The 26,973-nt window shown below is 57.7% G+C and overlaps 1 protein-coding gene across 3 annotated transcripts; it reads left to right on the forward strand.

The window, feature by feature from the left end:
• The first annotated feature begins 233 nt into the window (after positions 1–233).
• LOC120710086 lies at positions 234–26,218 on the forward strand. Of its 3 annotated transcripts, none has more exons than XM_039995737.1 (9): positions 234–392; positions 946–1,640; positions 2,483–2,671; positions 2,737–2,828; positions 2,976–3,035; positions 3,194–3,263; positions 4,014–4,217; positions 4,329–4,837; positions 26,016–26,218. In XM_039995737.1, exons 2-8 carry the CDS (start codon positions 969–971, stop codon positions 4,707–4,709), a joined length of 1,668 nt encoding a protein of 555 aa, XP_039851671.1. In that variant the 5' UTR covers positions 234–392; positions 946–968; the 3' UTR covers positions 4,710–4,837; positions 26,016–26,218. The 3 variants fall into 3 exon arrangements, with proteins under 3 accessions (XP_039851671.1, XP_039851673.1, XP_039851672.1); XM_039995739.1 differs by lacking the exon at positions 234–392 and adding an exon at positions 419–596; XM_039995738.1 differs by lacking the exon at positions 234–392 and adding an exon at positions 420–602.
• Positions 26,219–26,973: the final 755 nt, after the last annotated feature.

Genomic DNA, 26,973 nt, shown 5'->3' on the forward strand with positions numbered 1-26,973 from the left:
TCGCCGGGGCTTGCCCACGGAGAGGAGAGGAGGCGCCCGCGGCGGGTTCTGCGGCACGCCTCGCCGGACGCCGGGGCTGCTGGCCTTGACGAGGATGTCCCAGCCGAAGCCGTTCGACTGATTCGGCCGCACTCCCGTGGACTAGACGTTGACACGAGCGGGTGAGCCTTCGTTTGTTCCGAGACGTCGGATGACCTCGCGAGGCCTCCCGATCGCCGCCACGGCCGACGCCGCTCGCAACGGCATCAGACCCGAAGCGAGGAGGGAGGCCCGTGGCGTGGTGGCCAAGTGGCCTACTCAAGAGAGGAGGAAAAGACACGACGACGACTGCGACCCGCATCTGATTCTGGAAGCGTCCAGCACCGGGTCCCTCGCCGTCGTCTCTTCCTCCGGTAACCACCGCCCCCGCCCCCCACCCCTGACCCCTCAGCGGCTCGGCCTCCGCCGCCTCGGCCCTCGGAAGCTCCTTTCTCGCTGTTCTCTCCTCTGCGGAGCTAGCTCACTGTTCTCGTGGCGTGCTCGGGACGCGGCGTGCGGTGGCTGGGGCCCGGCGTTGCGACCGGCCCGGCGCTGTGTTCCGACTTCCGAATTCCGCGGTACCTGTATGTCGTAGGCTTGCGGCCCTGATTTGCTTTTCTCGTTACCACTCATAAACCTCGTCTAATTTGTATTTACGCTCATCTAAAAAATGCATTCTGCTTCGTTTTGGCATCATAAGGGTCGTTAGATGATGATAAGATTGTACTTCTAGTGTTCAGTATAGGATAATACGGCCCTCTTTTCCCACTAACATTTGCCACTTCATCCCGGATTCCCTGGAACAGTTGTTTCAACTCTCTGAATCCCATTTCCCAATAAACTGCGTTGTGTTTGAAGAGAACACTCATATTCATTGCTCAGTGTAGACTCAATTGCCTAATGAGTTTAATTTGTTTTCACGCGCAGATTATATATAAGCTGATGAGAAGATGAGTGGTGCTGAGGACCAGCTGCCGCCTCAGGTCTCCAAGGTGCCAGACGGTGTTACCAAGCCCAGTTTGGGGAAAGAGCCCGTTCCAGGGAGTGAGCTCTGGACGGATGGGCTCATCTGCGCGTTTGAGTTGATCAAAGGTCCCAGGAAGCCTGCTCATCACAAATCATGGCCAACGATTGAGCAAGTGCAGGAGAAAGGATCCACTATGCACACGAGGAAGCACCCGAGAAGGAATGGGCACCCGATCATAGCTCCAAAAGTGGATCAGAACATTGTGTTGGAGAACCCCCATCAGGCTGAATTCTGTAATGATCCTTCAGTTCCCAAAGATAGGCCAGTTTATGCTGGGGAGATTTTGGATCACAAATGGGTGCCCATTGGATGGAGTAGGATCGCCGAACTGGTCCAGATGGTTCAATCAGACTCCAGCTGGGAGAGTGAGTTGACGGAGTTCAGTGATAGTGAGGATGATTACACCGTGGCTGATCTTGCAGCTCCATACTGGCAGCGTCCTGTGGGGCCTACTTGGTGGTGCCATGTCATCGCGGGCCATCCCTCAATTGATGCATGGTTGAATAGCGCTCACTGGATGCATCCGGCCATCAGAACTGCGCTCAGAGATGAGAGCAAACTGATAAGTGACCGGATGAAGTACCTTTTCTACGAGGTTTTCTTTCTGATTCTCTTATGTTTAATAATTAAGATACCTATAACCATCTGTGGCTTTTAAATGTTTTGCAATTCATTACCATGAATCTGTAGTGCATATAACTCTCTCTACCTGAATTTTTAGGCGATGTAAGTATATTTGGTTTCTTTGATGTCATTGCTTTGAGTTTCCAGTGAATCTAGTCACCTATATTTCCTGAACTAATGAGAAATAGACTCTGCATTCATATTGTCAATTGCAATAACTAATCGTAATGTACATATTGCCAGCTGTTCATGCCCAAGAATACTCTACTCTTGTCAATATTCTGGCTATTGGATTTTTTTATATGCTAACTGTGATTGATCTGTGGCTGCCCCCGTTGCATAGTAATCTATCATCCACCTTTTTCACTCTGGATTATGTGGTGATGTATCATATACACCCTAATTGAATGGTTAAATCATCTTTGATGTAACATAATGTACCTTTCTTTTTTTCACAAGTTGTTGGATTTTTTGCTCCCTATTAAATGAGTGGATCAATTGTCCTGTATATACTTGCCAATTCTTCACCAAATCATTTTGACTTTGAGTATTATTTCTACATCTGATACATATATAGATAGAGTGATTGACTGAAGATGGAGGCAGATATGTACCTTCTAGTAAAAGAAATCCTTATTTTTATATTATAATTGCAGGTCCCCAAATTATTAGTTTATTGAACGATGGCGGTGCTGACTGTTTTGCAGTACATTTATCGACTTTGTCATGTGTCAGTGTTAGAAGAAATATTCCTACTTTGTTAATGCGCTGTGCATATCATATTTATCATATAATTTTCCGTTAGCTTTTCAGGTCCCAGTAAGAGTTGCAGGAGGACTGTTATTTGAGCTTCTTGGTCAGTCGGTTGGAGACCCAAATCATGAAGAGGAAGATATACCCATTGTGCTCCGGTCTTGGCAAGCGCAAAATTTTCTTGTAACAGCAATGCATGTCAAAGGTCCTTCATCCAATATAAATGTGTTAGGAGTGACTGAAGTGCAGGTACCAACTCGAAATTTCTAGTCTCTTAGCTTCAGCTTAATATATGCTTACAAAAATCTGTCCAGGAGTTGCTTCTTGCTGGTGGAAGCCAAACACCTAGATCAGTGCATGAAGTAATTGCCCATTTGGTTAGCCGTCTTTCACGTTGGGATGATAGGTGAACTTCACAATTTAAATTTCCTTTTCATCTTTGCTCATTGATGTTTCAACAGTAGGTAGTAGAACTCTATTCCTTATTATATCCAAATACTGTTATTTCCTGCAACAAAAAATATTAATAGTTGATGTTGCATTATTACGGCAGATTATTCCGGAAATATGTCTTTGGGGAGGCAGATGAAATTGAACTGAAATTTGTGAATAGGTAAGAATTCTGTGGGTCTTTTCAAAAAAAAAGAGAATGCTGTGGGAATGTCAACTATCAGAACATTTTTGTCTGAATTAATGTTTTAATATAGAGATGAATCATCACATCAAGTTAGCAGTTGAATGCATTACATGTTTAAAATGTCAAATTGACAGGAGAAATCATGAAGATCTGAATCTTGTCAGCATAATACTGAATCAGGAAATCAGAAGGTTAGCAACACAGGTAAGCATGCTATGGTGATTTTCTTTTTCAATATTGTTTCTACTAACAAATTCTTGTTGAAAATTTTCTTATTTCCACATTTTCTAGAGTGATTGATGTGACTGTACTATTTTTTAAACAATATTATAAAAAATGGATCAGATAATACAGCTGCTCCTAGGGAATCGCACACGAGAACTAGTTGACTAGTCAAGTAGTAATCTTCTTTGTTGGCAGCACCAGATAATATATGTATCATCATTTCATTGACCATAAAAACAGTTAGTCTACAATAACATTAGTTCGGTAGAATGGCTTCAAAGGGTCTCAGGTTTATCATGATATGGCTTAGTTGCATCTGCCTGATTGAAACCTAAATACCTCATTTCCTAGTCATCACTTTGCCATCAGTTCTGAAATCCTATTTTATTGAATAGCAACGGCTAAATCCTGGTTGTTCTGTTGATATTATGCATTGCAGTACTTGTCCTTACTCCTTACTCCCAGCCTGTGTTTCAACTTTCAACGATGTATTAGCTATGTAGTGTGTTTCCCATTTTGTTGCCAGTCTTTTTTCTTCTTCTGTGACACTGTTTAATCACTATTAGAGGAAACTAAAAATTATAGTTAGCAGATTAAGCATCTGTATACTTTTGTAATCCATAATGAAGCTCTTAAGGTTTCCGCACACAACTTTCTTGAATGTTATTATTCATTTGATCATATTTAACAAGCCAGGACATATAACAACATAAATCATACCTGTTGTAGGTAATCAGGGTTAAATGGTCACTCCATGCAAGGGAAGAGATCGTAGATGAGCTTCTCAGACATTTGAGGGGTAACGCCACAAGAGCTATCTTAGAGAGTATCAGAAAGTGTACAAGGAACATGTTGGAAGAGCAGGAAGCTGTGCGTGGACGCCTGTTCACTATTCAGGATGTTATGCAAAGCACTGTTCGTGCATGGTTACAGGTTCGAATGATTCTGCTACACTTCTGTTCAAAAAGCAGAGCGTTTTTACATTTACCGTGACAATGTTAACGTGTCTATCGGGGGGATCGCCAAATTTTTGCCATTTTCCAGGATAGAAGTCTCCGTGTCACCCACAATTTGGCTATTTTCGGAGGCGGTGGCATGATTTTATCCATAATCACGGGACTCTTCGGGATCAACGTCGATGGCATACCAGGAGCACAGATTACACCCTACGCATTCGGTTTGTTTACCGGGCTTCTCTTCTTTCTTGGAATCATCCTAATCAGCGTGGGAATGCTGTATCTTGGGTTACAGAACCCAGTTAACAGTGAGAAAGTGAAGGTGAGGAAGCTGGAGCTACAGCGGCTGGTGTCCACGTTCCAGCATGAAGCAGAGCAGCACGGCAAGGTCAGGGAAGGTGTTAGCCAGCATGGTACATCATTGAGTTCGTCTGCTTCCTCGGATGAAGGGTACATTCTTATCTCCTGAGATTGGAGATTTTTGTTAACGTGCAAAGTCATGTTTGAAAGTCTGGAACTGAAGAGAAGGGGGGTACATGGTGATGGTATACTTGCCCGTGTTCCTAGGCTTATTATCGAGAAATTGGACATCAAAATGTTTGTCGGTACCCCAGGACTGGGGTACCCCCTCTTGCTGTGACTAGGCAAGAGCCTTAGTAGTCATCCTTGACTACAACCAAACAGCCGGACCCCTGCAGTCCGAAGTCCTGTCCTCCCGACAAAGGTCCGGACCTGTTCCGCGGCCGGGGAAGGTCTGGGAACGCCACGTGTCCCAGGAAAAACAGGCGCTCAAGCGCAAGCAGCCAGGGCTCCGGACCTCCCAAGGAATCCAGACCCCCGCGGGGTCCCGGACCCCTCATAGGGTCCTGGATAGCAACCGGACCCCTCTCGAAGGGAAAGTTTGGACGCCCCGCCTCAGGGCGGTCCGGGGCCGACACGTGTATGAAGTCCTTGGTCTCCATATTGAGGTCCACCTACCTTCGCATTCATTGCAGTAGGTGGACATCCACTTTGATATAGTGGAAGCCGAGGCGTTTGACTGACCAGGGGGCACTATTGATCGCGTATTACCAAGGCAGTGGAGCCGATGGCGCCGCCCATGCCGCGTCTGCCAGTCTGCCGTAACAGTCGGATACGACGGCTCGGCTTCACCCATTATGACGCTACATAATAGCCTCAGCAGGCCACGCCGCAAGCTACGCTACTCCAACGGGCACCTAGCTGACGGAACAAGAGAAGACCCCTGTGACAGGAGAGCAGCAGTACGCATATCGAAGGAAAGATTCGCTACCACTGTAGCCGCATTCACGTTGGGCCCACCTGTCGGGGCATCGACGTCCTATGTATCCGCTCCCCCTTGATCTATAAAAGGGGGGAGCGCCGCTAGAAAACCTCAGGCTGGGCAAGAGCCAAGGCCAGCAGAGGATAGGTTCATTCACACAACCAAGACAATACATCTCCCAGTGGACGTAGGGTATTACGCTCCGGCGGCCCGAACCACTCTAAATCGAGTGTTCTTGAGTCCTTGTCTCAGCGAAGATCCAGCCCCATCGCCTAGTACTTCCCCGAGTACTCCCTCACTGGGAATAGGCGGGTGCGCTCCGCCACCCGGCTGTGGGTACCCCTAAAAATCCCCACAACATTTTGGCGCCGTCCGTGGGGAGGACAGGCGTTGGCTGGATCCTCAGGCCTCTAGGCTGTGTTCTCCCTCTGCAACGGCGAACTTGAAGATGAAGGAAGGCACACTCACTCCGCATGCTATGGCACCGGCACTCCGACGCCCTCGGTGCGGCGGCGCACGGCAGCGGCGCCTGCTGTGTGTCGCCACCGCGACACCTCAGAGCCGGCGTAGCAACGCACAGCGGAGGCGCCGCTGCGCGCCGCTGCTCCTACGTCGACTCAAGGTTTTCTCTCAAGCAACGGCCACGCCTCCTCAGCGGTGGCATGGTGTCGGCTCAAGGCTTTCTCTCAACATGGAGCCTGGAGCCGACGGCCATCCCGGAGGAAGTTGACCGTGTCGTCCCGCCGTCTCCAGCGCCGGAGATCCACCTCAGCGTTGCTCGGTGCTGCTGCAGACAGGACCCCGCCTCCTCGTGCGGGGGCCCCTGGCGCTAGCACCAAGGACAAGCCGGCGAACGACCGCACTTCTCCACGCGTCGCACCGGTCCATCTGCTGCGCAAGGGCTCTGGTTTCCATCGGCAACGGCGACAGCAGGGGGAGGGGGCCTCTTCCATTCAAAGCCAAAGAATTTGTCTCATGCCATGTAAGCATGTGACAGCTCTTAGGCAAGGAGGGGTCCCCCGAGCTCCCGAGGTGATGCTGGATGATGCGGTTCAGGCACGTTCAGGGCGCCTTCACCTCCGAAGAAGAACACGCTGTATAGCATGCAGCCGTAGGTTACTCCTAAGAAAGGAATGAGAGATTTTCTCCTTTGTAATAGCGTGGTGTCTACGTGTGTGTCCAGAGCGGTCAAGGTCCGACCTTGTAAACCCGACCTCTGGCCCTATCACACAAACAGGCAAAAGCGGTCCGGAGCGGTGGAGGTCCGTCCTCGTAATCCCGACCTCCGATGTATACCGTGACAACCACAATAACAAAGGAGATTTTCCTCCTCAGTTTTGCCTAGGCTCCACCCTGATTACATTTATTCGCCTTGGTTTAACTATTCTTTTCTCTTGACCGGAGTTTCCCTTATTGCTAACAATCCAAGTTAAGTTGCTGGCTTGTGGTCAGGTAAAGACACCCCTTCTAGCTGGAAGGCGGTCCGGACCCCTAAGGACCTGCTCTGGAGAAGTGGTATTTGTATCCTGGGGTAGAGAAGCTCCGCGTGGCTTAGCCTGGTAATGTACCCTAAGTTTACGTACTTCACTACCCTGTTACAAGTACTCTAGTATCCAGGACTGCTGACTTTAGAGGTCCCGGGCTCTCTTCTAGTATAAGGCTTGGTTTCTTTGCACCTTACTATGAGGTCCGGTAACATGCTTCATCGGATTGTCAGCCACGGTCGCTCCAAGTCCACTCCGGTGGCCCGCTCCGGCGGAGACCGCTCGCCACGGTCGCTCCAAGTCCACTCCGGTGGCCCGCTCCGGCGGAGACCGCTCGCCACGGTCGCTCCAAGTCCACTCCGGTGGCCCGCTCCGGCGGAGACCGCTCGCCACGGTCGCTCCAAGTCCACTCCGGTGGCCCGCTCCGGCGGAGACCGCTCGCCACGGTCGCTCCAAGTCCACTCCGGTGGCCCGCTCCGGCGGAGACCGCTCGCCACGGTCGCTCCAAGTCCACTCCGGTGGCCCGCTCCGGCGGAGACCGCTCGCCACGGTCGCTCCAAGTCCACTCCGGTGGCCCGCTCCGGCGGAGACCGCTCGCCACGGTCGTTCCAAGTCCACTCCGGTGGCCCGCTCCGGCGGAGACCGCTCGCCACGGTCGCTCCAAGTCCACTCCGGTGGCCCGCTCCGGCGGAGACCGCTCGCCACGGTCGTTCCAAGTCCACTCCGGTGGCCCGCTCCGGCGGAGACCGCTCGCCCCGGTCGCTCCAAGTCCACTCCGGTGGCCCGCTCCGGCGGAGACGGTCGACAAAAGCCGGGTCCGGGAAGTAGTGCTACCCCCTGAGCGATCCGAAGTCCGTGTAGCCGCTTAGCTTGGTTCTGTACCCTAAGCCTACACCTTCGTCGCCCCGTGGAGAGCACTCTAGTACCTAAACCAGGCAACAATCATACCGGCCTCAGGGGTCCGGGATGCCCACTCTCTCCAAGAGCACACCAACGCAGTCAAGTTGCGTCGGAACACATCACGGTGGTGGCCCCACCCGCGGGTTCATACCTCTCCCGAGGTGGGCCCGGGGGCCACTGTCGGTACCCCAGGACTGGGGTACCCCCTCTTGCTGTGACTAGGCAAGAGCCTTAGTAGTCATCCTTGACTACAACCAAACAGCCGGACCCCTGCAGTCCGAAGTCCTGTCCTCCCGACAAAGGTCCGGACCTGTTCCGCGGCCGGGGAAGGTCTGGGAACGCCACGTGTCCCAGGAAAAACAGGCGCTCAAGCGCAAGCAGCCAGGGCTCCGGACCTCCCAAGGAATCCAGACCCCCGCGGGGTCCCGGACCCCTCATAGGGTCCTGGATAGCAACCGGACCCCTCTCGAAGGGAAAGTTTGGACGCCCCGCCTCAGGGCGGTCCGGGGCCGACACGTGTATGAAGTCCTTGGTCTCCATATTGAGGTCCACCTACCTTCGCATTCATTGCAGTAGGTGGACATCCACTTTGATATAGTGGAAGCCGAGGCGTTTGACTGACCAGGGGGCACTATTGATCGCGTATTACCAAGGCAGTGGAGCCGATGGCGCCGCCCATGCCGCGTCTGCCAGTCTGCCGTAACAGTCGGATACGACGGCTCGGCTTCACCCATTATGACGCTACATAATAGCCTCAGCAGGCCACGCCGCAAGCTACGCTACTCCAACGGGCACCTAGCTGACGGAACAAGAGAAGACCCCTGTGACAGGAGAGCAGCAGTACGCATATCGAAGGAAAGATTCGCTACCACTGTAGCCGCATTCACGTTGGGCCCACCTGTCGGGGCATCGACGTCCTATGTATCCGCTCCCCCTTGATCTATAAAAGGAGGGAGCGCCGCTAGAAAACCTCAGGCTGGGCAAGAGCCAAGGCCAGCAGAGGATAGGTTCATTCACACAACCGAGACAATACATCTCCCAGTGGACGTAGGGTATTACGCTCCGGCGGCCCGAACCACTCTAAATCGAGTGTTCTTGAGTCCTTGTCTCAGCGAAGATCCAGCCCCATCGCCTAGTACTTCCCCGAGTACTCCCTCACTGGGAATAGGCGGGTGCGCTCCGCCACCCGGCTGTGGGTACCCCTAAAAATCCCCACAACATTTTGGCGCCGTCCGTGGGGAGGACAGGCGTTGGCTGGATCTTCAGGCCTCTAGGCTGTGTTCTCCCTCTGCAACGGCGAACTTGAAGATGAAGGAAGGCACACTCACTCCGCATGCTATGGCACCGGCACTCCGACGCCCTCGGTGCGGCGGCGCACGGCAGCGGCGCCTGCTGTGTGTCGCCACCGCGACACCTCAGAGCCGGCGTAGCAGCGCACAGCGGAGGCGCCGCTGCGCGCCGCTGCTCCTACGTCGACTCAAGGTTTTCTCTCAAGCAACGGCCACGCCTCCTCAGCGGTGGCATGGTGTCGGCTCAAGGCTTTCTCTCAACATGGAGCCTGGAGCCGACGGCCATCCCGGAGGAAGTTGACCGTGTCGTCCCGCCGTCTCCAGCGCCGGAGATCCACCTCAGCGTTGCTCGGTGCTGCTGCAGACAGGACCCCGCCTCCTCGTGCGGGGGCCCCTGGCGCTAGCACCAAGGACAAGCCGGCGAACGACCGCACTTCTCCACGCGTCGCACCGGTCCATCTGCTGCGCAAGGGCTCTGGTTTCCATCGGCAACGGCGACAGCAGGGGGAGGGGGCCTCTTCCATTCAAAGCCAAAGAATTTGTCTCATGCCATGTAAGCATGTGACAGCTCTTAGGCAAGGAGGGGTCCCCCGAGCTCCCGAGGTGATGCTGGATGATGCGGTTCAGGCACGTTCAGGGCGCCTTCACCTCCGAAGAAGAACACGCTGTATAGCATGCAGCCGTAGGTTACTCCTAAGAAAGGAATGAGAGATTTTCTCCTTTGTAATAGCGTGGTGTCTACGTGTGTGTCCAGAGCGGTCAAGGTCCGACCTTGTAAACCCGACCTCTGGCCCTATCACACAAACAGGCAAAAGCGGTCCGGAGCGGTGGAGGTCCGTCCTCGTAATCCCGACCTCCGATGTATACCGTGACAACCACAATAATAAAGGAGATTTTCCTCCTCAGTTTTGCCTAGGCTCCACCCTGATTACATTTATTCGCCTTGGTTTAACTATTCTTTTCTCTTGACCGGAGTTTCCCTTATTGCTAACAATCCAAGTTAAGTTGCTGGCTTGTGGTCAGGTAAAGACACCCCTTCTAGCTGGAAGGCGGTCCGGACCCCTAAGGACCTGCTCTGGAGAAGTGGTATTTGTATCCTGGGGTAGAGAAGCTCCGCGTGGCTTAGCCTGGTAATGTACCCTAAGTTTACGTACTTCACTACCCTGTTACAAGTACTCTAGTATCCAGGACTGCTGACTTTAGAGGTCCCGGGCTCTCTTCTAGTATAAGGCTTGGTTTCTTTGCACCTTACTATGAGGTCCGGTAACATGCTTCATCGGATTGTCAGCCACGGTCGCTCCAAGTCCACTCCGGTGGCCCGCTCCGGCGGAGACCGCTCGCCACGGTCGCTCCAAGTCCACTCCGGTGGCCCGCTCCGGCGGAGACCGCTCGCCACGGTCGCTCCAAGTCCACTCCGGTGGCCCGCTCCGGCGGAGACCGCTCGCCACGGTCGCTCCAAGTCCACTCCGGTGGCCCGCTCCGGCGGAGACCGCTCGCCACGGTCGTTCCAAGTCCACTCCGGTGGCCCGCTCCGGCGGAGACCGCTCGCCACGGTCGTTCCAAGTCCACTCCGGTGGCCCGCTCCGGCGGAGACCGCTCGCCACGGTCGCTCCAAGTCCACTCCGGTGGCCCGCTCCGGCGGAGACCGCTCGCCACGGTCGCTCCAAGTCCACTCCGGTGGCCCGCTCCGGCGGAGACCGCTCGCCACGGTCGCTCCAAGTCCACTCCGGTGGCCCGCTCCGGCGGAGACCGCTCGCCACGGTCGCTCCAAGTCCACTCCGGTGGCCCGCTCCGGCGGAGACCGCTCGCCACGGTCGTTCCAAGTCCACTCCGGTGGCCCGCTCCGGCGGAGACCGCTCGCCACGGTCGCTCCAAGTCCACTCCGGTGGCCCGCTCCGGCGGAGACCGCTCGCCACGGTCGTTCCAAGTCCACTCCGGTGGCCCGCTCCGGCGGAGACCGCTCGCCCCGGTCGCTCCAAGTCCACTCCGGTGGCCCGCTCCGGCGGAGACGGTCGACAAAAGCCGGGTCCGGGAAGTAGTGCTACCCCCTGAGCGATCCGAAGTCCGTGTAGCCGCTTAGCTTGGTTCTGTACCCTAAGCCTACACCTTCGTCGCCCCGTGGAGAGCACTCTAGTACCTAAACCAGGCAACAATCATACCGGCCTCAGGGGTCCGGGATGCCCACTCTCTCCAAGAGCACACCAACGCAGTCAAGTTGCGTCGGAACACATCACGGTGGTGGCCCCACCCGCGGGTTCATACCTCTCCCGAGGTGGGCCCGGGGGCCACTGTCGGTACCCCAGGACTGGGGTACCCCCTCTTGCTGTGACTAGGCAAGAGCCTTAGTAGTCATCCTTGACTACAACCAAACAGCCGGACCCCTGCAGTCCGAAGTCCTGTCCTCCCGACAAAGGTCCGGACCTGTTCCGCGGCCGGGGAAGGTCTGGGAACGCCACGTGTCCCAGGAAAAACAGGCGCTCAAGCGCAAGCAGCCAGGGCTCCGGACCTCCCAAGGAATCCAGACCCCCGCGGGGTCCCGGACCCCTCATAGGGTCCTGGATAGCAACCGGACCCCTCTCGAAGGGAAAGTTTGGACGCCCCGCCTCAGGGCGGTCCGGGGCCGACACGTGTATGAAGTCCTTGGTCTCCATATTGAGGTCCACCTACCTTCGCATTCATTGCAGTAGGTGGACATCCACTTTGATATAGTGGAAGCCGAGGCGTTTGACTGACCAGGGGGCACTATTGATCGCGTATTACCAAGGCAGTGGAGCCGATGGCGCCGCCCATGCCGCGTCTGCCAGTCTGCCGTAACAGTCGGATACGACGGCTCGGCTTCACCCATTATGACGCTACATAATAGCCTCAGCAGGCCACGCCGCAAGCTACGCTACTCCAACGGGCACCTAGCTGACGGAACAAGAGAAGACCCCTGTGACAGGAGAGCAGCAGTACGCATATCGAAGGAAAGATTCGCTACCACTGTAGCCGCATTCACGTTGGGCCCACCTGTCGGGGCATCGACGTCCTATGTATCCGCTCCCCCTTGATCTATAAAAGGAGGGAGCGCCGCTAGAAAACCTCAGGCTGGGCAAGAGCCAAGGCCAGCAGAGGATAGGTTCATTCACACAACCGAGACAATACATCTCCCAGTGGACGTAGGGTATTACGCTCCGGCGGCCCGAACCACTCTTCCCCGGCTGGCGCTAAATGTCGTGGTGCTGCAAACCACGGCCGGGTGGCGGAAGGCACCCGCCCTAGCCCAGAGGGTGTGTACTCAGGGGGTAGCTAGTCTTAGATCGATCTCCCTTCAGAACACAAGAAACACAGCAGGATTTAGAGTGGTTCGGGCCGCCGGAGCGTAATACCCTACATCCACTGTGTGTTGTATTGCCTTCCCACAAGCGTGAGGAGGTGCGAGAGCTTGAGTCTGTATGGGTCTTCCTGTGCACAGCGAGCGCCTCCCTTTTATATCTCAAGGGGGCGCGTACACAGTCGTTGGATCCCCGACAGGTGGGTCCAACGATGTAGTATAACCTAACGCACTGTTCATGCATTATGGCGTCGCAGGCAAAGGAGATCTTTCTCTTGGATTCCCTCGCCTGCTCCCGGAGCCCTTCGTCCATCATGTCCTAGCGTCGTCTTGTCAGGTCAGGCCCGTCGCAGCTAGTGACACCGCCCGTCACATTGCTTAAGCGGGCGGTGTAGCTTGCGGCGTAGGCGGCATGATGGAAAAGTGCCGTGCTGTCGTATCCGTTTAATGCTACAGGCGGGCTCTGCGCGGGCGCGGCTCAGGCGGCTGCACTGTGCTCCTTGGTAATACGCGGCGCGCAGCGGGGCCTGACAAAAGGCTGTCTTGTGTACCACGGCGGCAGAGCACGCCTTGTCTATCGCATTAAATGCGGTAGGTGGGCGAGTCTTCCTCCGGAAGGCTCGCGCACGATCCCACGCCTCCGGGACACGTGGCGGCTTCGGACCCCTACACGGTGAGGGGAGTCCGGACGGGCGTAGGAGGTCCCGGACCCCTCTGGGGGTCCGAGGCTTCGGCGGTCAGCTTGGAGCTTCCCTTCCATGGAGACACGTGGCGCCACCGGACCCATCCTCAGGCGGGGAACGGTCCGGGGCCGTTGGCCTGGTGAGGAAAAAGCCTGGCCTGTGGGGCCTGGCTACTCCGTCTCTCCCGCGCAGCTACGGATAACTACGCGGGTCCTGCTTTGCTGCAGTAAGAGTGGGTATCCCTGTTGCAGGGTACCGACAGTGGCCCCCGGGCCCACCTTGGGGGAGGTACGAGCCCACAGGTGGGGCCACTTCTGCGATTTGGTACTATATAGCTTGAAGCTCCTTTCTGCAGGTCTTGACCGGCTTTGACTACCCATTGGGTTGGTTGCTGCCTCATCACGTCGCAACGGATTACTGACTAAGGGCCCCACGATAAGCGGTTCACTTAGTCACACGCGCGACGTTTGGCATTGTTGCGGCCGGAGTAAACGGATCATTTACCACCGGCGCAGCTCCCGAAAAGCTCGGCCACGCCTATGATTAATGCGCGCGTCAGCTCGGCTTCCGCCTTGCTTCACGCGCGCGGGCGACGGTTCGGATCCCGCCTTTTCGCACCCCCGTTGATTACCCACCCTCCCTGACAGGTGGGCCTGGGCCCCTCACGTCATGGACTGGGCGGCTAACTCCTGGTGCGAGCGTCGCTTGAGTTCCGGCGACGGTTCCGGGGCGCGCTGGTTGAGACAGGCTTTATAACGGGGCATACCGTATCCTATGGTTGCTTTCCCGCATTCGTCTTCTTCCTCCAGCCTTTGCGCCCCTTTGCCTCCGAGCCTTCCTTGACCTTCTCTCCCCCCTACACAGGCTCCTTCCTCGCCCGTCAGGAGATGGCATCCCTTGTTCATCCCCGTCGCTTCCAGACCGAGGGAGAGCTGAACACAGTGCGCCGCCTGCTCGGGTGGAGCGCTCAGGAGACCGGCTGGGGGGTGCGAGCAGGCTCGGTTCCCCTTGGCAACCTCCGCGCCGGGGAGTTCGTGCTATTTACCTCGCACGTCTCCGCCGGCGTGGGGCTGCCGATTTCTTCATTCTTGCTGCTGCTGCTGGAAGACTTCGGCCTCCAGCTTCAGCATCTGACGCCCCACTCCCTCCTCCTGGCGTCCATCTTTGTGCATTTATGCGAGATGTTCGTAGGAGTGCGTCCCTGCGTCATCCTCTTCCGCTACTTCTTCATCCTGGTGAAGTCCGGAAGGAGCAAGGACGAAGTGGGAGGGTACTACTTCCAGATAAGGAGCGACCTGCCGACTCCTTACATTCCGGGCCTTGCTGGCGGAAGGTGGGAGGAGTGGCGCAGGGATTGGGTGGTTGCCACCACCGAAGCCAACGAGCGCCTTGTCCTGCCGACCGCGGGGCCCGCCTCCGACAAAGCATCCTGGAGGGCCAAGCCATCGCTGCAGCCGGAGTTCGACTCCGTGCTGGATAAGATCAGGTCACTGGCAGGGAGCGGCCTCACCTCGTGGCACGTGCTCGGCGACTTCGTGAAGCGCCGGATCGCCCCCCTGAAGCAGCGGCCGCGACCGGCGTGGAGCTTCACCGGCCTCAACGATTGCAGCAGGACCCACCGCGGGGAGGGAAGCGACCTGACCCAGGAGGCCTTGGAGGTCCTGGTGCGGAACGTGACGGGAGACACCTTCATCGCAGAGAATCTGATCCTCCCGCAGAGCATAGTCCCCCTCTGCGAGGACCCAGCGAGGGTGGCGGTGCTGGCCACCCTGCCAACCCTGGACGACGGGGGACTGGCCCCGCGGCAGACCGGGGGTGACCCGAACCGTGGGCTCCGGATCCCTGGCTCGTCCAGGGATCAGGCTACGCTAAGCGCTGCGGGGTCCGGTGCCACTACGAAGGGGAAACAGGCCGCGGCTGCGGCCGGCTCCAGCCGGGCCCAGAGCAGCTCCGGTGCGTCGTCAGGGGACGTAGGCCGGCGGAGGCTACTCCGGGGCGACGGGACCCTGGTGTCGGAGCCCGCCGCGAAGCGCCAGAGGTCTTCCGAGGGCGCAGGCCAGGGTAGCTCCCGGGCTGCTGGCCCCCACGGGTCCTCTGGCGTAACTGGACCACCACCATCGCCGCCGAAGAATTCATCGCGCCGGCAGCAAGAGCGGCCGCAGCAGGAGCAGCCGCAGGAGCAGCGGCAGCAGGCACGCGGACGGCAGCAGCAGCAACAGGAGCGACCCCGGGTTGCACCCATGCCGCAGCCGCAGGTACAGCAGCAACGGGCGCAGGCCCGGGTTACGCCTGTATCGCAGCTGCAGGGGCAACAACAGCAACAGCAACAGCAGCAGCTGCAAGAGAAGAGGCCCGGGCTCCGGGGACGCTGGGTCCCCGGTTCTGCTGGGTTAGTGTCATCTTGCTCTCCTCCCTTGCGCCGGTGTTCTGTTTTTTTTTTTGTGTTGACGGCTTTTCTGCTTTGCTACCAGGGCTTCCCGCCCCAGCGGTTCTTCTACCACCGTTGGCACATCAGCAGGTGCCCGGGCGGCAGCGACCTCGGCATCGACAGCGACGGTGGCAGTAGGTGCGGGACCCTCAGGTACGGCGTCCTGTTGCTAACTCCGTGACACATGATGCGATGCTGACTGTCATGCCATTTCCAGACTCTGCAGGGCTCAGTGCAGCAGCGGCAGCGGCGGTGGCGCCGGTGCTGGGTGCAGCCGCTCCTGACGTATTGGTGGCGGGGGCACTCGGTGCGGCCGTGTCTGCCACAGCGGCAGCGGGAGCACCGAAGTTAGGTTCGGCCGCGCCCGACTTGTCGGCAGCGGGGGCGCCGGAGCTGGGCCCGGCCGTGCCTGACTCGGCGGCAGGGAGGCGCCGGAGCTGGGCCCGACGGCGCCCGACTCGGCGGCAGCGGAGGCGCCGGAGCTGGGTCCGATGGCGCCCGACTCGGCGGCAGCGGAGGCGCCGGAGCTGGGCCCGGACGCGCCCGACTCGGCGGCAGCGGAGGCGCCGGAGCTGGGCCCGGTCGCGCCCGACTCGGCGGCAGCGGAGGCGCCGGAGCTGGGCCCGGACGCGCCCGACTCGGCGGCAGCGGAGGCGCCGGAGCTGGGCCCGGACGCGCCCGACTCGGCGGCAGCGGAGGCGCCGGAGACAAGTGCTGCAGCGGAAGCCCCCTACCTCCAGCTCCGGTCCTGCTGCGGAGGAAGAGTTGGAGGTGGTGTTTGGCAGGCGGCTCCTGCAGCTCCAATCCCCGGAGGAGGATGCGACTCCGCTTCCTCAGGTGCTGTTGCGAGTTCGGCGTTCAATTGAAGAGGCAACCTCCTCCGCCGAGGTGGCCTTCCGGCGGGAGTGGTCTGCGCTGGAGAGCGAGCGTCAGCGCCTCTCCGACTGGCACACCCGCCTGGAGGCGCACACGAAGGCGGAAGCCTCCCGCGCTGCGGAAGCTCGGTCGAAGCTCAAGTCGGACCAAGAGGCCTACCGAGCCAGCCTTAAGAAGGTGTTTGACCGAGAGCTCGCAGTGTCGAATCGGGAGAAATCCTTGGCACAGCGGGAGCAGGACTTCACCCTGGAGGTTGTTGGGTTTGCTGCTCAGCGGTCCGGCCTCGAGGCTCACCTCGCAGCCCAGCAGTCAGAACTGGAGACTCGCAGCGAGGACCTCGAGGTCCGGAGGCAGGAGCTCGACGTCTTCTCTGCGACTCTGCAGGGATGGCATGAACAACTGCAGGAGAGGGCCCGCCAGCTGACTGCCGACGAGGCGGACTTGGAAGAGGACCGGAAGTCTCTTGCCAAGCGGGAAACTCACGCCACCGCCATAGAGAAGGAGCTTGGGCGCCAGCGAGAGTCGCTCAAGAAGCGGAAGGTATACGCGGAGCAGAAGGAGACCAAGCTGGAGGAGCGGTCCCGCGAACTCGAGGAGAGATCCCGCGAGCTGGAGGAGAGGTCCCGCGAGGTGGAGGTGGCCAAGGCGGCCTTGGACACCCGGGTGCAGGAGGCTGTCCGGGAGGCGGTCCAGAAGCACCAGGAAGACCAGCGCGCTGGAGCTCAGCGGATCGCTGACTGGGCGGCCGAAGCGAGCCTCGCACTGGTGCCATTTGGAATGAGCCCGATCCAGGTGGCGGAGCCGCCAGCTTCGATAGCTGACGCCCCTCCCAGTGTTGAGCTCCGCTTCGGATAGGCTCCAGCGCTTGGGGCCGGTCCTTACTGGACAGCTTGAAACCGAGGGCCGCGAGCTGATCCGGATGGTGGCGGAGCACATCCTGACCTGCCTCCGGAGCCACGACCCGGCCATCTCGCTGGCGCCCGTGGTCGATGGCCCTGTAGCAGAGACGGAGGCCGCCGCTCGGGACAGCGTGCGGGAGGTCGTTGACTTCGTCGCCGCCTACTTCAAGCGAGAGCCTGCGGACCCTTAGGCTGGGGATTGTATCTTTTTTCTTTTGCATTATGTAACAAACATTGTATTAGTTGAAAGTTTTTGAAATAGAAGAAACTTCAACTTAGCTGTTTGGCGGTTGTTGATTTGCGGTATGCGGCACCCCGGCGCCCTGGCCCCCTGGCGGATAGGTTCAGTTGTCTGGACCTGTCTGCCACCTTGGGCATAGGTGTCACATAGCCTGCAAGGCGAGCAAGCGCCTTGTTCCCTGCGTGGTATACAGGAGTACAGAGAGAAGAATCAAATTTGCTTATATGGTAGCAATGATACTGCAACTTAGCTATTTGACGCATGCAGAATCCATCCATGATGTGTGGGACAAAGCGGATGCCTGGGCCCCCTGGGAGAGAGACTCAGCTGCTGTGAGTCTGTCTACCACCGAGATTGGCTCTTATCCTGCATGAAAGCTTTGAAGCAGATACTCGGCCCCCCTGGTAGATAGGCTCAATGGTTTGAGACTGTCTACCACCGGCCAGGTTTGAACCTGTGTACCACCTCAAAGTTATAGCTTAGAGCAGACCCGCGGGCTCATTCCTGACTAATCCCAGGCTTGGTACCAGGTCTAGGACTCTAGATGCGCAGGTCCAGGTAGCTCTGTACTTGTTACAGAGTGGGGGAGTGCGTAGGCTTAGGGTCGGAACCAGGCTAAGGCGCTACGCAGGGCTCCGGACCACTCCAGGAAACAGTACGATCTTTCCGGACCCGGCTTCTTCGTCCTAGACCCTTCGCAGCAGTGGGTGAGGCCACTTTGCTGTGCTCGATCCTTTGAGATATAGTGCTGGACACGCCGTGTTGGACTTAGGAAGCCAGCTCTTGAGCTGGGTCGAGGTCCGGGCCCCCAATTACCTGGCTTCAGGTACTAGAGTACTCGTTACAGGGTGGTGGAGAGTGCAGGCTTTTGGGTACGGAACCAGCTAAGCGGCTACACTGTACTCCGAACCACCCCAGGAAACAAGTACCCGCTCCCCAGAGTAGGTCCCTAGGGGTCCGGACCCCTCTCCTGCAGCAAGAGGGTCCGGACCTGTACGGTAGTCCAGCAGCTCAATGCAGATCTTAGTTGCAGCAACAAGAGTAGAGGTCCCGCGGGGGTTAGAAAAAAGCGAAAATTACGAGAATCGAAATGCGTAATTTAACTTTGACACAAAGACAGAATTAGGAAAAAATCTTTCCTTTGCAATCTCGATGTACATGGCTTGCGCGATGGATGTCAGAGGCCGGGTTTATGAGGTCGGACCTCTACCGCTCTGAGCCGCGCGTTAGCCGCTAGTGCGATGGATGCCAGAGGTCGGGTTTACGAGGGTAGCCCTCAACCGCTCCGGGCCGCACGCTAACTCTATCTTATTACAAAGGAAAGGTTATTTCCCTGCTCTGCCTAGGTGTAAAACTTACGCAGATGCTCTATGTTCCACGGGTTGGGCAGCGGTACTCCGTCTTCTGTGGCGAGGCGAACACATCCGGGCCGGCATACCTCTGTAACCTTGAAAGGCCCCTCCCAGCTGGGGGAGAGTTTGTGGAGCCCCGCTCGGTTCAGGATCCGTCTGAGGACGAGGTCGCCAGCCCGGAGCTCCCTACTGTGCACGAACCGTTGACGGTAGCGCCGGAGCGCCTGGTTGTAGCGTGCATTTCGGATCGCTGCTCGCCACCTTCGCTCGTCAACGAAGTCCACGTCGCCGCACCGCAGCTGCTCCTGCATGGATTCGTCAAAGGCCTGGACCCGTGGTGAGCCCAGGAGAATTTCTGGGGGAAGGCATGCTTCAGCCCCGTAGACCAGGAAGAACGGAGTCTCCCCGGTGGCTCGGCTGGGTGTGGTCCGGTTGCCCCATAGTACACATGGAAGCTCGTCAACCCATTTGGCACCATGCTTTTTCAAGCAGTTGTAGGTGCGGGTCTTGAGTCCCCTGAGGATCTCTGCATTCGCTCTCTCAACCTGTCCATTGCTGCGGGGATGTGCCACGGACGCAAAGCATAGCTGGATGCCAATGTCCTCACAGTACTCTTGGAAAAGTCTGCTTTTGAATTGGGTCCCGTTGTCCGCGATGATGCGGTTTGGGACGCCAAATCTGCACACAATGGACCTGAGGAATGCGACTGCTGATTTCTTAGTAATGTTCACCACAGGAGTAACCTCCGGCCACTTAGTGAACTTGTCGATGGCAACATAGAGGAACCGGTACCCGCCGACAGCCCGGGGGAAAGGCCCCAGGATATCCACACCCCACACAGCAAATGGCCATGAGGGCGGGATCATCTGTAGAGCTTGAGCTGGGGTGTGTATTTGCTTTGCATGGAACTGGCATGCTTTGCAGGACCTTACCAGCTCAGCCGCATCCTGGAGTGCTGTTGGCCAGTAGAAGCCGTGCCGAAAGGCCTTGCCAACAAGCGTGCGAGAGGAGGAATGACTTCCGCACTCGCCTCCATGGATCTCCGCAAGCAGTTCGCGGCCCTCTCCCTGGGAAATGCATCGCATGAGGACTCCGTTGGCGCCACGGCGGTAGAGATCCCCTTCTACCACCGCGTAGCGTTTAGCCAATCGGACTATGCGCTCAGCGGACACATCGTCATCAGGGAGGATGTCATCTTTCAGGTAGTCCCGGATCTCGGAGATCCATGCATCGGGAGCTCCCAAAGCAGATAGGGGTGGTTCTGTGAGGTCAACAGGCTCCTCAACAGAACACACAGCCCTAGTTGGGCACCATAGGTGGAATACTGCCGGGACCGCTAGCTTCGAGGTGCCAGCTTGATCCCCGTCACCCGGCTCGGCAGGCTGGGCGGTAGGTTTCAGCAGCCGTCTTTCAAAGACACCCTCAGGCACAGAAGCCCAGGTAGATGCTCTCGCAGAGAGATCATCTGCTGCTGAGTTGTGCTCGCGGGGAACGTGTTGTAGTTCCAAGGCGTCGAAATCCTTCTCGAGCTTCCTCACGTGTATGAGGTATGCCGCGAGCTGGGGATTATTGCAGTTGCAATCCCCTCGGACCTGCTTAATGATTAGCTGGGAGTCCCCCTTCACCAGAAGCTGCCGGACCCCCAATGAGAGGGCTTGGGTCAGGCCGAAGATCAGAGCCTCGTATTCCGCCATGTTGTTGGTGGCCTTGAACTCAAGGTGCACCATGTACTTCAGCTGATCTTCGTTTGGGTCGATGAGGACCACACCAGCTCCGGCCCACTTCTCGCGGGCGGACCCATCAAAGAAGAGTGTCCAGTGAGGCTCGGTGAAGACTGGTGTCCTGATTTCCGGCTCCGGGGGTCCAACATTTATGGCCGGACCTCCAGGGTTGCTTGGGGAAGGAGTCCACTCCGCTATGAAATCAGCCAGGATCTGGCTTTTGACCGCATGGCGTGGCTGGAATTCCAGTTGGAACTCCGCCAGCTCTGCTGCCCACTTGGCGATATTGCCTGTGGCGTTGGAATTGTGTAGAATCGCTCTTAATGGGTAAGAGGTCACTACAACAACTCGGTGTGCTTGAAAGTAGTGGCGCAGTTTCCTGGACGCAATAAGTATTGCATAGATAAGCTTATGCGTCTCAAGATACCTGGCCTTTGCCTCGTGGAGGACTTCACTGACGTAGTAGACTGGCTTTTGGACGGTCCGGACCCTAGTTCCTGGGTCCAGTTCGTCCTTGTCCACCGCATCTGTCCCTTGGGCCCCCAGTGGTTCTGGGCTCCCAATGGGATGAGGCTCCTCCGGACCTGCCTGTGCGGGGCCCGGACCTTCAAGCTGGGGTGAGGCTGACGGGCCCCCGTGTCCGGGGTCCGGCTCACCATCCTCGGCCAAGAGGACCTTGGTGCTCCCCTGGCGGGTTTGCTCCATCCTTTCGGCGACCAGCACCATGCTGACCGCCTCCGCAGATGCAGCAAGATACAGAAACAACGGCTCACCGGGTTCTGGTGCCACCAATACTGGCAGCGAGGTGAGGTGCTGCTTCAGCTCCTGGAAGGCCTGTTCAGCCTCTTCGGTCCATGAAAATGGACCGGACCTCCTCAACAGCTTGAAGAAGGGAAGGGCCCTCTCAGCCAGCCTCGATATGAAGCGGCTAAGAGCAGCGAGAGACCCAGTAAGCTTCTGGACGTCCTTGATGCGGCCAGGAGGCCTCATTGCTTCGATCGCCTTGATCTTGGCTGGGTTTGCCTCGATGCCTCGATGCGAGACCAGGAAACCCAGCAGCTTCCCTGCTGAGACGCCGAAGATGCACTTCTCTGGGTTCAGCTTCGTGCGGGTGGCGCGAAGACGGTCGAAGACGAGGGACAGGTCCTCCACTAGTGTTGATCCTACCTTAGTCTTGACCACAACGTCATCGACATAAACCTCAACAATATCTCTAATTAGATTACAGAAGGTTTTGTTCATAGCTCGCACAAACGTGGGTAAGGCATTCCTTAGACCATACGGCATGACAATGTAGCAATAAAGCCCATCTACTGTTACAAAGGCAGTATGCTTCCTATCCTCTCTAGACATCTGAATCTGGTGGAAACCAGAGTATGCATCTAGGAAAGACAAAAGATCACACCCGGAGGTGGAGTCCACGATCTGATCGATACGCGGAAGAGGGTAGGGGTCTCTTGGACATGCCTTGTTGAGGCTGGTGTAGTCGATGCACATCCGGAGCTTCCCGTTGGCTTTTGGGACGACGACCGGATTGGCCAACCACTCGGGATGGTGGACCTCCTCGATGAAGCCAGCGTGTAGGAGCTTGTGGACTTCTTCGCGGATGAAGTTCTGCCGCTCCACAGACTGCTTCCGAGGTTTTTGGCGCACCGGCGTGGCGTCGGGGTAGATCCTCAGATTGTGCTCGATCACTTCCCTGGGGATCCCGGGCATCTGCGACGGTTCCCAGGCGAACACGTCGACATTTGCCCGGAGGAAAGCGATGAGCGCGTCTTCCTATTTCTCCTCCAGGTTCCCCGCGATGCGGGTGGTCCTGGTGGTGTCTGCCCCAATCTGTACCGACTTCACGGGAACTTGGTCCGGATCAGATGGTTGGACCTTGGGAGCCTTTGCAGGCGCCCTGGGTTGCGAGGTGGACGGATCCTCCTCGGAGCGTGCAGCCTCTGCCGCCAGAGTGTGCAGTCTCTCAACTGCAGCAACGGCAGCGGTGCGGTCGCCCTGCACGGTGAGGACTCCGGCAGGGGAAGGCATCTTCAAGACCAAATACCCATAGTGGGCAATGGCCATGAAGCGGTAGAGTGCCGGTCGGCCAATGATAGCGTTGAACGGGAGGTTCACCTCCGCAACATCGAACATGACGCTTTCTGTGCGGAAGTTCTCCTCGGTCCCGAACGTGACCGGCAATGTGATGCTCCCCAGGGGGAACACCGGATGTGGGCCCACCCCGGAGAATGGGCGAGAGGGAGTCAGCTTGGACTCTGGGATCTGCAGCTGCTTAAATGCTGCATAACTGATGACGTTGAGGCCAGCCCCACCGTCAATCAGCACGTGGTAGAGCCTCACGTTGGATATGACAGGAGCCGTGACTAAAGGTAGCACACCAGCTCCAGCCATATTCTCCGGGCAGTCGGATGGCCCGAAAGAGATGGTGGTGTTCATCCACCTCTGGTGCGGCGCCGCCCTCGGGACCCCCGGCTTCGCCGAAAGGACCTCCCGGCGAAGGGTCTTCACGTCCCGCCGGGAGACAAGCTCCCAGCTCCCGCCATACATCACGTACAGCTTCTTGCGGCGGTCGCCGTTGTCGGAATCGGAGTCGTCGTTGTGATAGACGCCCTTCAGCTCTCGAGCGGGGGATTGGTACCCCAGCTCCTTCTCCCCGGCTGCGGCCCTGCTGTCAGAGGCCTTCTCCTTGCCGGCCCGCTGGCGAGGAGGGGGTGAGTCATCCTTAGAGGACTGCTCCCGCCGCCCACTGACCCGTTTCGCGAGCTTTTGGATCTCGCGGCAGTCAGCAGCGCTGTGGCGAGCGGTGGGATGCACTGGGCATGAACCTCCGCTCCCACCTTGCGGGCGAGGGCGTTTGCCGTGTGTATTCTGGCCCCCTGCCGCTGCCGCCGCAGCCGGCGCCGCTGGTGGCGCTGCTGCTGCAACGACTGGTCCGCCAGAATGCGGCTCCCCACGACCCCGGTTCTTCTTCTTCTTCTTGCCACCGCCCTGAGCGGTAGCGCTGGAGCCACCAGCCTTGGTGTCTCCGTCTTGGGGGGCTGAGTGCCATGCACGGCCCTCGGCGGCCCTGGCACACTTGTCTGCCAGGGAGAAAAGCGTAGTGACGCTTTCCACCTCGTGCGTCGCCAGCTTCTCGAGCATCTTCTCATCACGCACCCCCTGACGGAAAGCAGTAATAATAGATGCATCTGAGATACGAGGAATGGTACCCCGTACCTTAGTGAAGCGCGAGATGAAAGCCCGAAGCGTTTCCCCGGGTTTTTGCCTCACGGCGTGAAGGTGTGCCTCCACACCATGCTGCTGGTAGGCGCTGGCGAAGTTCGCTGTGAACCTTGCACAGAGCTCTTCCCAGGACTGGATCGTCCCAGGTGTGAGGTTCATGAGCCAGGTCCGGGCTGGCCCGGACAAGGCTACATGAAAGTAGCTTGCCATGACGGCGCCGTTGCCACCAGCTGCTGTGATGGCAGTAACGTACACCTGCAGGAATTCCGACGGGTTAGTAGTACCGTCGTACTTTTCCGGCAAGTGGGGGCGGAACTTGGGTGGCCACGCCACGGCGCGGAGGTGCTCCGCAAGCGCAGCACAGCCCACCCCGGCCACCGGTGCCCCTGGCTGAATCCGGGCGTTCACCGGAGGCCTGGGTGCCGCCGCGTCCAGATCGACATTGAGGTTGCGTCCCTCAATGTTGAGACGGCGCTCTCGCGCCCTCTCGACAGCGATGCGGGCATCCTCCCCCGCGCGCCGGCGGTTGAGCTCCGCCCGCAAGTCTTCTGTTCGTGCACCCCTCACGGTGGGGGAGCGCACAGATGCCGACGCACCGCCCTGACGCTGGTGGTAAGGTACCACCGCGTTGCCAGGCGGAGGTCGTTGCCCAGTCTTTGCAGAACTGGGGGAGGCCTGAGCCAGGTGGAGGAGACGGTCGACGTCGTCTCGCCACTGCCTCAGGGCGTCTGGCGAGGCTGCCTCAGCCGGAGGGTTGCGAAGCAACTCCCTAGCCGCGGCTAGAGCTCCGCCGCTCGCAGTCTGTGAGGGGGCCCTTGATGGGCGCCCTGACTCTTGCCGGCGGGCGGCTCGCGCCGCCGCCAACGGTGGCTGCTCCACAGGCACGGTTGCCCCTGGAGCAGTAACGCGAGAGGCGTGTGGCGTGGAGGACGCCACCCCCCTCCGTCATCTCCACGTCGTCCACACGAACCATGGGGACAAAGCGGATGATGAAAATGCGACGAGCTAGCTCCCCTACCTGGCGCGCCAAATGTCGTGGTGCTGCAAACCACGGCCGGGTGGCGGAAGGCACCCGCCCTAGCCCAGAGGGTGTGTACTCAGGGGGTAGCTAGTCTTAGATCGATCTCCCTTCAGAACACAAGAAACACAGCAGGATTTAGAGTGGTTCGGGCCGCCGGAGCGTAATACCCTACATCCACTGTGTGTTGTATTGCCTTCCCACAAGCGTGAGGAGGTGCGAGAGCTTGAGTCTGTATGGGTCTTCCTGTGCACAGCGAGCGCCTCCCTTTTATATCTCAAGGGGGCGCGTACACAGTCGTTGGATCCCCGACAGGTGGGTCCAACGATGTAGTATAACCTAACGCACTGTTCATGCATTATGGCGTCGCAGGCAAAGGAGATCTTTCTCTTGGATTCCCTCGCCTGCTCCCGGAGCCCTTCGTCCATCATGTCCTAGCGTCGTCTTGTCAGGTCAGGCCCGTCGCAGCTAGTGACACCGCCCGTCACATTGCTTAAGCGGGCGGTGTAGCTTGCGGCGTAGGCGGCATGATGGAAAAGTGCCGTGCTGTCGTATCCGTTTAATGCTACAGGCGGGCTCTGCGCGGGCGCGGCTCAGGCGGCTGCACTGTGCTCCTTGGTAATACGCGGCGCGCAGCGGGGCCTGACAAAAGGCTGTCTTGTGTACCACGGCGGCAGAGCACGCCTTGTCTATCGCATTAAATGCGGTAGGTGGGCGAGTCTTCCTCCGGAAGGCTCGCGCACGATCCCACGCCTCCGGGACACGTGGCGGCTTCGGACCCCTACACGGTGAGGGGAGTCCGGACGGGCGTAGGAGGTCCCGGACCCCTCTGGGGGTCCGAGGCTTCGGCGGTCAGCTTGGAGCTTCCCTTCCATGGAGACACGTGGCGCCACCGGACCCATCCTCAGGCGGGGAACGGTCCGGGGCCGTTGGCCTGGTGAGGAAAAAGCCTGGCCTGTGGGGCCTGGCTACTCCGTCTCTCCCGCGCAGCTACGGATAACTACGCGGGTCCTGCTTTGCTGCAGTAAGAGTGGGTATCCCTGTTGCAGGGTACCGACAATGTTGGATATAATTCTAACACTAGGTTGGCTCTCTGCTGTTGCTAGAGTAGCTTCTTTCTTGTATCTATTGTTAGAAGGGATGGAACGAGAAAAGTTCTGCCTTAAATTAGATGATGTACTTCTACCCCGTTTGGATCCAAGTGCTAATTGGCCAAGACTCAAAAAAAACTTTAACATGTGTATAAATGCTAATATGTGCTAAAGTTGAGTGCCAAATGGTCTCAGCCATCAGGCTTGTGTAAGCCAAAATGCAATGAATTTGGAATACCCTAGCCGTATGCTCGCGGCTCGCGCCAGCGCGGCTCCCTGGTGGGCTGGTGGCCCAGAGCGTGGTGTTGAGCGCCTTGCCGCGGTGACCGTCAGACATACAGTTCTGAAGACTTTTAGATGGTGATTATCGGTTGGGAATCCCTGGGAGTCTTGTTGGTTTCAGCCGCCGTCGTGCAACCTACCTTTGAGCGGCTGTGTTGCCATCGCCCACCAGGCCACCACCTCTTTCAGATCACTGTTTCCAAACGGTAAATACGGCAAGATTGGTTGTCAGAAGAGCCCAGCACGAGCCAGATGCTTTCGGTGAAGCACACGCACGCAAGCAGGGCCTAGCACTAGCAGGCTAGCAGCCATCAGCTAGCAAACGAGGGCTTTGCAAACTTACAGTACAAGCCTCACCGAATGATTATGTTTGAGGAAAAAAAGTAAAAATGCAAGGAGTGCAGGTTCAGTAAACAGAACCAGCTGCAAAAGCGCCAATGATTGTCATCCAGTCCTTGAAAAGGGATCATCGAGGGTGTGAAAACTTATAAACCAAGCAGGCACCAATCATTGGCGCCCTTCAATCATCCATGCTCGGGGACCGAAAACTAATCGGTCTCCAGGTGTGAGGGCCAGACATCTGCCTTCCAATCACGGCAATGAAGAGAGAAAAGTGCAGTACTGAATCATGCAGATGATTGGTTCC

The sequence above is a fragment of the Panicum virgatum genome, chromosome 5K (assembly GCF_016808335.1).
Source record: "Panicum virgatum strain AP13 chromosome 5K, P.virgatum_v5, whole genome shotgun sequence".
In the NCBI taxonomy this organism is placed as follows: domain Eukaryota; kingdom Viridiplantae; phylum Streptophyta; class Magnoliopsida; order Poales; family Poaceae; genus Panicum; species Panicum virgatum.

Coding starts and splice junctions, on each gene's coding strand:
- LOC120710086 (XM_039995737.1), top strand. CDS start 969: ATGAGTGGTGCTGAGGACCAGCTGCCGCCTCAGGTCTCCAAGGTGCCA. Junction 3,264..4,013: donor TCAGAAGGTTAGCAACACAG/GTAAGCATGCTA, acceptor TACCTGTTGTAG/GTAATCAGGGTTAAATGGTC. Junction 4,218..4,328: donor CTGTTCGTGCATGGTTACAG/GTTCGAATGATT, acceptor GCCATTTTCCAG/GATAGAAGTCTCCGTGTCAC.